The 13,027-nt window shown below is 35.0% G+C and overlaps 1 protein-coding gene across 4 annotated transcripts in view; it reads right to left on the bottom strand.

Moving 5' to 3' along the window:
- Positions 1-129: 129 nt before the first annotated feature.
- LOC123701386 (paired box protein Pax-6) overlaps positions 130-13,027 on the bottom strand; it is a 53,985-nt gene continuing 41,087 nt past the window's right edge. For 3 of the 4 annotated variants that reach the window (XM_045648834.1, XM_045648836.1, XM_045648838.1), the window contains 5 exons: positions 12,556-12,708; positions 11,615-11,697; positions 5,815-5,990; positions 4,372-4,532; positions 130-1,402 (listed from right to left, as the gene is read on the bottom strand). In XM_045648834.1, coding sequence (XP_045504790.1) covers positions 1,314-1,402; positions 4,372-4,532; positions 5,815-5,990; positions 11,615-11,697; positions 12,556-12,708 — 662 coding nt within the window. In that variant the 3' untranslated portion in view covers positions 130-1,313. The remainder of the gene's footprint in view (positions 1,403-4,371; positions 4,533-5,814; positions 5,991-11,614; positions 11,698-12,555; positions 12,709-13,027) is intronic. The other variant, XM_045648835.1, reaches the window with a different exon arrangement.

The raw sequence follows: 13,027 nt of genomic DNA, 5'->3' as shown, positions 1-13,027 counted from the left end.
TTTAAGTGACGTAACGAAAACCCCGATATCTCATCGTTATTAAATGTATTGTTATCATATTCGATACACTTCAAAACTCTATAGCAGAGGGTTATTGTAAAGAAAACAAAACAAGTGGTTAATGCCATATTTATTAATAAATTTCACTGTAATCTCCTCAATCTATATGCACTTATAATCGAGTAATAATTTATTTTACACATATTCAAGTAAGTACAGTTAAACGTATCTATAACACATCCGTATTGCGTAGTTTAATGAAAAATATATATTAACCATTTACATTTTCTTATAATATGTAGATAATGACTTGTGCTGTACCAACATTACTATTACATCGAAATTCTTATATTTTTTGTAGAAATTTCCTTTGAATTTAACGTGTTCCCAAAACTAGCCGAAAGTCTGTAAAATAATCTTATTTGATAGGTACCTACATATTTATAATCACAGCAATATTGATCTTCTTAATAATAATAAATAACATAAATTAATTCGTTTCGAAATGTGCTATTTTACTTGTGACTCAACACATTACAACATCTATTAATGTAACTATTATACAATAATACAAACATGCTTAGTTCATGTCAATTTGTTGTCTCCGAGGGTTGTGAAACAAATCGCTGTAACGAAGCTTATTGCCACGTTTTTCTCTATAGCATTAATATTTCGCACCCCTACTGCATACATCAAAGAAATAGAAGGGTTGTGCTCGCAAAGGGCGCATAACACTCAATTATTACAAATGTTGGCCCAAATCATTTACATTTTCATCATTTGAATCGTGAACACAGTACCGTCGCTAAGGAAACTTCCTCTACTCAACAATAGATGGCGTTTAGCTATATTTACAATTCGCATTCTTTTGTCCTTACCTTAATCGATCATTCACAATGAAAAACGTTCGAAATCCTCAACACTCGAGAGCAAGAATAAATAAATTAATGTATGTTTACAAAGATGTCGAAGAATTAACATAATTCATCGCGCACGATCGCTATACTTACAGGCTAAGTTTGAACATCATCAGTTTCTTATATATTAACGAATATACATCATCTTGCACCATATAAACACTGATAAACAATCCCAAATATTGCGATACGGAATATTTACGACACCGAGTTATTGTTCTCTTGAATGTCTCCCGCCAAAACGGAGTCGTGTCCGGCCGTCATGTTGAGAGCGTTCATGGACAGATGCGAGTCGGCGTAGTTGTGCGCAATGTCGCCGCTAGAGGGCGACTCGGGCACGCTGCTCGGGTTCTCCCCCATCGAGAGCAGTCGATGCGGGAACCCGAATAGCTGAGATCACTGAAGCCGTCCCCAGTAATTCGACGCGAGGTCCGGCCCTTGCGATGGAATTTGCACAGGCACGCTGACGCCCGCCGATATCACACCTACCGATAGAGATTCCAGATTAGAATGCAGTCTATTAGAAAATTGTACAAAAAGGCGCACGCGAGCGTTTAAACTTGCGTTATAGACACTTAAACCGGTAACTGATATTGTACCTTGTTAATAATAACAGTATTTTATGATATTTTGGTTCAAAATTTAGAATTCACAATTATACAAATATGTAATTTATTATTCTCTTAACCTACAGTGCTAACTAATAACACTATCAAAAAACTATGGTGTGAAATAGGTTTTTGGATAGTGTTATTAAGATTGTTACATATTATATAATTATAATGTTTCTAAGTATTGACTTTCTACAACATTGACGAGCTGTATGCGTAACATAAAATAACACACACATAAAAACAAACGTACGAAAAGCTGTAACACGGCGCACGTATTGACCAATCAAATGGCGGTTTACAAGCATAGACACCTAGCTTTATGACTGGCCCGCCATATCGAAACGTGGAGATAACACGATTGTGTAATAGACGGAATGCAATTGGAATCCTATTAGACATATGGCCGGGCTGATACTGATGCATGACGTTAATAGGTTTCGTATTAGATTATGTATGGAATTTGATTGACGTCTCATCTGTATGTATAGCCTTTGTACCTACATGATTTATGTGCGTTACCTACGTAATAAAGCAGCAAAATATGTTAAACAAGGTTTCAACAAATTAATCAAAACCTACAACTTTATTCTTGACATCTGAAATTCATTAAACCTCCGTATATTTTCGAAAGCAGCGTATAAAATTATTATGAATGGCACTTCACAGCCACGCCAGAACAGTTTAATACTTCAAGTTATGTTATATAACATATTTACGAGTGGTAATATTTTCCCGGCGCGTGTTCAATAGTGATAAGGTCCAAAGGGGTGACGCTTACATTCATTACACGATATTATCACCCGTTGACTCCTAGGAGACTCGTTTGTTCAATGGTTTGTGATATAGCCGTCACTTTATGAAGACAAATTATCATTTTTATAGTGTTGATGTATCGATCTTGAAAATATACTAACAATAGCGCGCGATAATTGCAAACAAGGGAAACATACAAATTAAAAAGTTTTACTGGTATTTGTATAGTAGAACTAGGTATATGAAGTGCATTATTAGCTACAACTGAGTGAGTGATTCGAAGAATGAAAATCGTAAACGTAGTTCCTGTTTTTGGTACAAACAGGAAGCTTAGCTTAGGTTAGCGGGATAACTGAGTCAAAAATATCAGACCATTTCACTATAATACTTTTGTTACGATTATTTAATTCTATTAATTAGACTGTAACAATTATTAACAGCTTATTTAATCTGCACGTTTACAATGACCACATAACATTAACATCATCATTCAAGAAATTATCCAGTTGAAAATACGCTGTAACATCAATAGGTTGCGCGAAAATATGTAAGCCAAAGACAACAAAAACAATTTCGTTATTTAATAAAGCACGAAGCTGGAAATGGTCCGGTGGAAAGAGTGCAAAAGAGTAAATGAAACGCGAGCGTGCATTTTGAATTGTGAAAAACTCTTTTGTTCGCGGTTGACGTTGAAAACTCTGCAATGGAACAATGAAACGCGCCAACAACAATAATTCATAGCGTTTTCCGCCACCTACGGGTAAAAATGTCCGCTCCATGATATATAATATCTGATAGAAAAGTTATGGCTTTTTAAAACAATGGCAAAGGTCCGCGCTCGTTATTACGAAATCTGTTACATTTATGTTACGTTGGAATTGCTTTTTGTTGAATATAATTTTCTAAATTATACGTCGCTCTGATAATTTTAATATACTTTTGCGTTAATATCGTACTATAGTTGATACACAAGAACATGTATGAACATTTGATCTATACCTAATCGAATACTTTAATACTGTAAAACCGTTCCATTTTCTTGAAAAAACGTTACAATCCAGTTCATTCATACAGCTTTTTAACAAAAGCGTTCAATATTCAAAATCAATTTAAAAGCCATTTGTAAGGAACAGACAACGGCAAATCCAATTGGGGCTCGAACTTCCATTTTTTCCTCTTTTTTTCCCTTTTATTTTTTGTTTCCCCGTCATGTCGCGGTCTTGTGAGCCAGACGCCCCCAGCTCTTGACTCAGCGTTTTTTACATTTTATTACGTAGTTGGTAAATATTTTTCGGGGCCTGATTTCGCCGATTTTGTAACAGACGTGAAAATTTCATGATTGAACATTTTCTATTTTTGGAAATTGTAAGAAAGCAGACACAAATACAAAGAACAAGTACTGCTTTAGGTGCGTATGATGAGATACGTGTCAATTATTTTTACATTACAAATTCGTTTCCAACCTATTTCAAATAACACCGCGACCAGTCAATTCGTAATCATTTCATACTTGGATATCGTCAATTTCAATTTATATTTTCAATACCTAAACTATTCGCAACAATCAACTCACTTCCACCTTTCTTCGTGTTTCTTAGGCTCGTATAATTTGTGATCAGAAATATTCTAATTCTGCATTATTTTACAAAAGTTACATATAAAAATGGTATACCTACTTATTCTATCCTATAGTAGGTATATCAACAAGGAAAAAAGCTCATTAGCTAAGTGTTTTCAGCATTCACAAATCAAAACAAATCACGCAACCTATTTGAATAAATAACACTGGTTTGCTAACACAGAAAACCGAAATTAATACATGGTTTAATGCTCTAAGACATTTCCAGTACCTAGGTACTCATCGTCGCTGATACCGCAGCGAATAAGAGTTAGTTTAACCCGCTTACCTAATCTGTTCGTTAAAATGATAATGGTATGAATATTTTTGCAAAATAGTTATAATAAATAATAATAATAGGCTATGTACACAAGCATAAAAATAACGTCTGTATCTTAATCTTATTATTGTATGTATAAAAAGTACCTAAGATGCCTGAAATAAATAAATTACAAAATCATCAACTCACCCGTACTAGCTGCGGCCTGTGGCTGCGAGTACGCCGCGTGCTGCTGGTGCGCCGCCGGGGCCCGCGAGTACCCCCCGCTGCCCAGCACGTCCCCGAACATGTAGGGGTACCCTCCGTCCCGCTGCTGCAGGCACGACGACGACAGACCACCCGACATCGAACTGTCGGAAAGCGCACTGTCAATACCGTATCGCGGGGCGTTAGTGAATGGTGAATGGTGAATGATTATTGAATATAATGATTCTGGTAAAGATGATGAATGTGTTAATGTTACAACGCATAGGTTGATGAATGAAGGATGTAAATGTTGTGAAGAATTGGTGTGTAATGATCTACTGATTGCAAGAATACTGATATAGATAATATTAATTGAAACACTGTCTATTTATGAAAGTTCAAAAATAGATAACATCTTTTGATGATAAAAAACATACCTACCACCTCCTATTTGTAACTAAATTGTGTTCTGTCTTTCATTTAAAATCAGTTACAACATACAAAATACACGCAAATGTTTAAAAGAAATAAATACCTCAATTCCTACTGCTGCCAATATGCAACAAAGTATTGGCAAACATAAATCGATGTCTTGTTTTAATTACTAATTAATCCTCGTATATAAAAAATATATATTGACGTGGACAAGTGAGGGACTATTAGCAATCCTTAAAATAGCAATAATGAAAATAAGAAAACTCCAAGAAAGTCGTTCACAAAAAAGAGCATAGGTAATCAATTTATTCCGTAGACTGAGCTAAAGTGGGAACTTCTCGTCTCACTAAGTTAATTTGCTCCGACAAACGCTAAAACCCGTAGGTTCACTATTAAAAATCAATTCGAGTGGAAACTCGGGCGACCTTCGGCGCTGAACTTCGCAATCGGAACGTCTCGGTGCAGTGGCGGGAAAAGCAAGGAGTTGCGACCTTTGCCGCCCGATTGCTCGCGCTATCACATTAGTTCCGCCATTCGGTAAGAGATGGCGCGAGCTCGTGCGTTCTACTTCTTTCAGGATGAACATTGCGTGTATTCGTTGTTTAATGAATTATAAAATATCTTTCTGTTTATAATATGCGCTTTTATTTTTCCTTTAACTATTCAAGTAATGCGTATTTCACAATTTGTTAGATATTATTATTCGTTGTTGCTAGAGCCTCTTGTATCAGGTTTATAATAAATATTTTTTTTGTTTTATAGAACTGCTGATGTATTTATCTTGTAACAAGTATTGCTTATTACAACAGAATATAGATACAAAATGCCTTTTGTTTTATTTTAAAATACTCATTAAAAACCGCTACGTTAAATTTTCGGCGCACGTAACAACACTACGTACTCCTTACTAAGTAACTTATCTAAGTATCTAATTTCAATCACACACAGCAACATTACCAATTTCCATTCACCATCATCATCATCATCAACACCAGCATCATCTAAACTCACCTATACGTATCGCTCATGGTAGCAATGGGCTGCGGTATCGGACTGTACATGGAGTTGAAGCCACCATTGAGCGGCAGCCGCGCGGGCGGCGCGGGCGGCGAAGCCGGCGCATCTCGTCGCTGACTGCGCAGCTTTTCCTCGCGTCGCCACTTCGCGCGACGGTTTGAGAACCATACCTGTAGAGAATTATGTTAGTTTTTGGTGCTTATACACACTATTGTTTGTTAGTCTATCATTCTTGGTCAAATATGTATATAGTTTCTGGTTCTAAATGAAGTAAAATAGACTATGATTACAACTACAGACCGAGCATCTTCACGCGAAAAATTCTTCGCGAGTAAAGCGACAGGAGAATCTATTGGGTTGAAATTTGTTGAGTATTCGGATATAAGTATCTATAATAGAAATAATGATTAAAGATTGTATGAATAGAATAAAGAATTACGCACAATTATATTTAGTGACTCTTGTCTACGTTGTCTACGCATAAATAGAACCTCCGCCACAAAGTTTTGTAACTATCTTTAGTTTTATCAAAACATACCTATTAATGTAACTTGTTTCCAAAAGTCCTAAATAAATTGCGTTATCTCAAATGAAATATTAAGTTTCGTTGCCACAATATTATGATATATAAACTGCGTGAAACGGAACGCGCCTCCGGAAGCAGTGCTCACGTGCGCTGTACTTCCGACAGTCATGGCGTAGCAATATGGCGCCCGAGCTCCCGCGCTTTTGTCAATGTTGGGATGCCAACTGTGAGCTTACAACTTTATCTGTTACATTGTAATATCTTGGAGTCGAATTATCAAATAAACGTTTGACTACGAACGATGTGATTATAATTTACTAATTAACTTGAAGAATTGTTTATTATTATACCCAATTACTCTAAGACGGCTTAAATAATAAAAAGAAGATATATAAGAATATAAATATAAAACTAATGCTTGTTACATATTAACGAATAGAACTTTACGACCGATATTCTTTGCGTTTCTTTATTTCCATTGGTAAAAGAAAAAGGAAAATTTATACGCAAAAGCTTACGTACAAAGAGGTCGAAGGGGCCAGGAGGTAATATGTCATAATATTATTGCCAGAGCCTTCGACGAAATCGCGAGTAGCCGACAATATTTTATTTCGTCCCTCGGAAAAGTTTCGCAAAAGAAGGGTCTTTTAACCAGAACGGGAAAGGGCGGGCACTCACATTTAGTTTTTTATTATTGCGGGAGATATTGCTTTATCGTGGATATTTTTGTTATATTTAACATGAAACATTATATACTTATTTGATCCATCTATATGTTTATTACGTAGTACTCTTTTTAATTTAGAATTATAACCATAAGAATTATACGTGCTAATATTATGTTTTTGTTTGTACTTCTTGGAAAAGTGGAGACAAAAATAGCAGATTTTCACGATTTTTTGAAAATTGTCTTAATGCTATATATTTTATTGTTCTAAATTCGAAAATTAATATATCGTATTATAAAAGATGTATTTTTAGACAATTAATTACATATAGGTACCCATAGGTACCAATCTATACTGCCGTATGAATCATATGATTCAAATAACTTTCCAATCGTATTAAACAATATAAACATTGCATCACAGACAACAACATTATATTGTCAATTTCCTTTTAAGAAAATTAGAATCAGCAACAAAATTACATCACATCGTATATTGTGCACTACCCTTATAAACGGTGAAATATTATGACATCTCTCGTTTTTTCTATCCATAGACATTACTACGTGACAGCGTTGACAGCTTGTTTGCCGCCTCTGTCATTTCGTTGGCCTTTATAAATTGTTACCCTCATAGTTGGGACGAAATAATGTTAGCTGGGTTTGCTAAATGAAATTTGCCATAATTCTGTTATATTCCCGGCAAGCCACAACAATCCACGATGTTATTTTATTACGTTACCGTTTTAATAGATTCGTTCTGAATAAATGCGTTAGAATGAAGCTATCGTTCTAAATCATCTTTATTAAACATATTTTGGTCATTTTCCGAACGAATAATAAACGTACTTAGAGAGTTTGTTATTGTTTCCATTGCTTAATGCTTGTTGAATTTTATGTGAATTGCCGCAACAATAATTAAACGTAATATGTTTTAAAACAGAAATAGGTACTATTGTAGATAAATAACATGACCAGAATCGCCAATCCAATATAGAATCCATTTATAGCGCTATACAGAACAGAGACGCAAAAATCTATCAAGCCTGTTAGTCTTAAGTTCGATTTAGAGTCATATGCTAAAGGAATAAGGTTGTATTTTCTGTATTTTTCAATAAAGGCTGTGTGGGTGCCAATTTTTCAAAACACTCCCCTCTTTACAGGAACTTACCACCCCGCGTTTCCTATAGGCTGTAGGATCGATACAACCCCTCGTAGGGTGAATATTATTTTGAACATTCCGTACAATATTTGAATTTATAATCGATGTAGGTATGTCGGGGGCATGAGGGATGACTATTTGCTATTTTACAGTGAATGGAGGATAATCGAATTGCTGTAGGTGAAGGTAGACTGGATTATTTGCGGCTCATTTTGTGATGATTTAGAATAATAGAGAAACTTTAAACGGACCTTTTTATATACTTTTTGTAACTCTCCACTAAACGAATTTAATATCAGAATGCATTATATTCTTTGATTACTAGGTGCTAGAATGATTTTCTATTTTCTCTTTTAAGTCTCTACATTATTATAAGTGCTTAAAAGAAATTATTTTAAATCCATGTCACAAATTGTGTTTATTTTAATTTCCCTGGTTTTCAGACATCCTACATCTTTGTTCGCTTATTTTTCCCAACTTTTATATTAAGCTGTCCTACGGAACCGTTTCAACAAAGCCTTGTACCCCGCCGACACGTGGTGTCGAAACGGTACGATCTGCTCCTTGCAAGCCTCACTGTTATGGAAATTGAACTCTGTATCTAAATGCTAAAGTTTAATCTAGCTTGAAATATGCAAAACACCTCCGGCCAACAATTTCCATTTAGGGCTGCTTTTTAAACGATTTTCTAAAACGATTATGAAGAATATCGGAATCCTCGTGGAGCTGTTATAAAACTGAGAATCTTTTATGCCTGTTATGAATGCTAGTATATTTAAAGTCGGCTATTTATGTAATTGCATTATTCTTAGTATTAAATGCAACATTTCAAAGCAAACAAAAAGTGCCTTCTCAGAACAAAAGTACTCATAAAACTTAACCCACATTTAAACCTTAAAATCATGTAAACATGCACTAACCTACATTGCCTGAAATGTTCAGTTAATATTGCAATAGAGGCAGACTTGTAAAGTCTTTTCTGGAGCCCTGCTTATTCGGTGACCGTGCACTGCGAATGTTAAATAGCAAGTGACGACGGGGGTTAATGTTAGAGCTTAGTGCACCGACAATGCCGACGTTTTTATTCTCGACGCGTTTATAAGAAACAAATATGATTTCTATAGCTTGCATTTTACGTAAAGTAAATTATTACATTTAGAAAATAAATACGGTTTTATTTATAAATTCTATTTGCACCTGTTTTAAATATTACATTTTTGTATTTTCAGGCACTTACTTGGATATGCTTCCTTATAGGAGCTTGAATTATTACATATTTTAATGTTATAAATTATGAATGCTTTCAACTGTAAATTGAATTACATAATAATTCGCTTACTATTTTATACTAGTTTAATCTTCATGCTATGACTGGTATATTTTTCAATTTCAATTACCCCTGAGAGCATAGACAAAATCCAACGAAGATAAATGAACGAACGAACGAACGAAAAAACGTCACCAATACTTTTGAAATGGCGGTCTAATTCAATTTCGTGCACGTTAGCGCTAAAATCGTTAAAAGCTTGTAGCAAATATTGCATTAAAACGTTTTAAAAGTTGGCAAGTTCAGTGATAAACGATCTTTTAAACTGTTGGCAACACTAATGCGGTGTTGGCTAAATGGCACACGAGTGTTTTACATGCTTGAATGAAGCTCGTACGTTTTAGTGACGATATTTCATGCTTTTTTGAATTAAGTATTCGTTTTTATATTTATAAAATGCTTCAGTTTTAACTGGATGAATAAATGAGAGGACGCTTTTGAAAACTAATTTGTTTTGTAAGCTATTTTTCATGCTAGTCGAATCCTGCTTAGTTCGTAATATTTGACACACAGGTAAGTAAGTACGCGGTTTCCACGTGAAATGAGCAGGAATTTAATATACCAACTTTCAAGCCATTATATTGTGTAACTGCGTAACTGAGTAGTTTTGTTATCATATTATTGAATAAATTTTGTTGTATATTAAATAACAATCTTTCCGCGTGACAATATATTAATTACATTAACTGTGACCAAATACGCAAAGATGGGTAAATAACCCAAGATAAACACGTGGTATGAAAATTCCAAACAATAAAAACATGTTTACAATATAAATTTATAAAGAATAGAAAAAATTCGATCACGAGGCGGGACTTGAACCCGCATCCTTCGCGCCATTCCGGGGCGGATGCCTAACCAACTCAGCCACTCGTGACCCGCCTGAGCAATCGAATTTATTCTATCCTTTCAGTTTTATGTGTCTTAAGGGACACACCGCGCGCCATCTATTGAGATGATTTAACAACCATCTCAACCAATATGAAGCACTTTTCAGTGAATACAATATTGTAACGATGGAACACGACCTTTTCTTGAATTTGAATTTTTTGGTTTTTATGGCATTCAAATGCTTTATAAATATAAATTTATAAAGAATAGAAAAAATTTATATTTATAAAGCATTTGAATGCCATAAAAACCAAAAAATTCAAATTCAAGAAAAGGTCGTGTTCCATCGTTACAATATTGTATTCACTGAAAAGTGCTTCATATTGGTTGAGATGGTTGTTAAATCATCTCAATAGATGGCGCGCGGTGTGTCCCTTAAGACACATAAAACTGAAAGGATAGAATAAATTCGATTGCTCAGGCGGGTCACGAGTGGCTGAGTTGGTTAGGCATCCGCCCCGGAATGGCGCGAAGGATGCGGGTTCAAGTCCCGCCTCGTGATCGAATTTTTTCTATTCTTTATAAATTTATATGTTTACAATATCCCCCAATAGCCAACTGTTTGATTTAGCTATGTATTACATATCGACATATATTTACACGCCACGTCGAGCTTATAATATAGCCCTTGTTTTTTTAGTCTGTTTGCTGAAGACGCATCTACATGCGGCCCGAGCCTATGTAAACAGGCAGTGTAAACATGCCCTTATGAACGCATCCATGGTCCGTTTTTAATAAAGCACCCCAAACATTTAATTCGAGCTGTGAATTAACGAGCTTTGATTTTTTATGCAAAATTTGGGACCCGCCGTAATTAATACAATTCGAGTTTACTCACACACTTCTAATGTTTCATAAAGATGTAACATCCTTATTTCATAAGATAAATAAGTATATGTAAGAGCATGTTACATGAGAGTTAGTTGATCAAATTTTACTTTTACAAGTTACCAGTTAATTTGAACATGCAATGTTAATTAATGTAGACACACGTGCACATAACTGTACATTTCAACGTATAAACGCTAATGTGGTTAATTTCTAATAACAACTACGAGGCATTAATTAAAACCTTAAAACAAATTAGCTACGCATTATGATTAAAGTTAGCAACCAAAGTTAGTACACACTGACCGCTCGCCGCGGCGCCATTCGACTCCTTTGTTAGGCATAGACAACATAGAGCCACCTTACCGCGGCGTAAACTGGAGTTTATTTTACCTGGATACGTGCCTCAGGCAATCCAATCTTTTCGGCCAGTCGTTCCCGCGCGAACACGTCCGGGTAGTGCGTGCGCTCGAACTCTGTGGAACGAGCCAAAATTTAATTTCAAATCGAACACATTTTGAATACGTTCGTTTGCATTCCAATTGTATCTATGGTCTTTTACATTCTAGTTGGAATTAAAATTGTTAGTCAATTTGGAATACAAACTAGTAAGAACATTAAGTAATAAAAGTCTAATAAGTTTACGTAATGGGATAACGTAAAATTATAGTCCACCTAACATCGTAAACATTAACAAAACTCATCAATACAGATTGTCATAAAAGAAATAAGAAAAGCAATAATAGTATGAGAGACAAACAGAAGCCAGTATTATCGCGAGCCGATAATTGGGCAGAATGCCACGGGCCGAGAGCAAAGCAAACAACGGGAAAAAATATTTATTTGCTAATAACAGTTATTGCAAATAATAAATAGAGGGACATTCCCAAATAGGTTTATGAGGTCTCTGGGGTGTCTTGAGTGTTTGATGTCCTTAACTGAGTTTTACAAGTGGTAATTATTAGTTTTGTGGGGTGTTGCCGGATCACTTGCATAAATCATAATCTGGTTTTTGTCATATGTTATTGTAATGTTTTATTTATAGATTGTGATGTCCAGTAAGTTAATGTTTATTGCTTATTAATTATTATTTAACTATTTCGATAAAAAAAAGTTTGTGTGCATTATTCGAAGCAACCCCCAAACTCATTATCAGAGTTATTTAGAATTGTGTTTATTCTATTTTCTAATATCAGTCTAAATAAATAAATATGCATTTAATAAAAGAATATAATAAATAAATAAATAGTTAATAATAAACAGAAACTAGTCTCTAAGTCCCTACATCTCTATTCCTTTCTACACACTAACCATTACAATGAGTATACATGTACCTTTCTCAAGGCTATCTATCTGGTCGTTGGTGAAGGAGGTGCGGTTCCGCTGCAGCTTCCTCTTCAGCCGGAGCCGCATTTGGGAGTCCTCGTCCCCTGATGATGCGTGCTCGCTGTTCCCGTCGGAACCAGCCTCTGATTGGAGGGCATCTGCTAAAATTTATTGTGGTTAATAGCGGGCTTTTTGTTTACATTTGTATGAAAAATAATGGGGTAAGTATGATAAAATAGTTTTTATTTTTTATTTTTTTATTGTGAATAGGGACTTATATTACGTATTGGTCTGTGTTTGAAGTTTGGTAACTGATGAAGGTGGTAATTTTATGGTGTTCCTTGTATATCAGGAAATATAATTCAGATTAATGTCAGTTCGTTCGTTAACGTTAAGCACAACAAAACATGGAAACATTGGTTAGTTTTTGTCAAACTCATACGATGTTTAGTACACTTATAAGATTTGTAAGATAAGACA

Source organism: Colias croceus, chromosome 21 (genome assembly GCF_905220415.1).
Source record: "Colias croceus chromosome 21, ilColCroc2.1".
Classification (NCBI taxonomy): domain Eukaryota; kingdom Metazoa; phylum Arthropoda; class Insecta; order Lepidoptera; family Pieridae; genus Colias; species Colias croceus.
The sequence above is the reverse complement of the archived record's forward strand: the minus strand, read 5'-3'. Positions and strand labels throughout refer to the sequence as shown.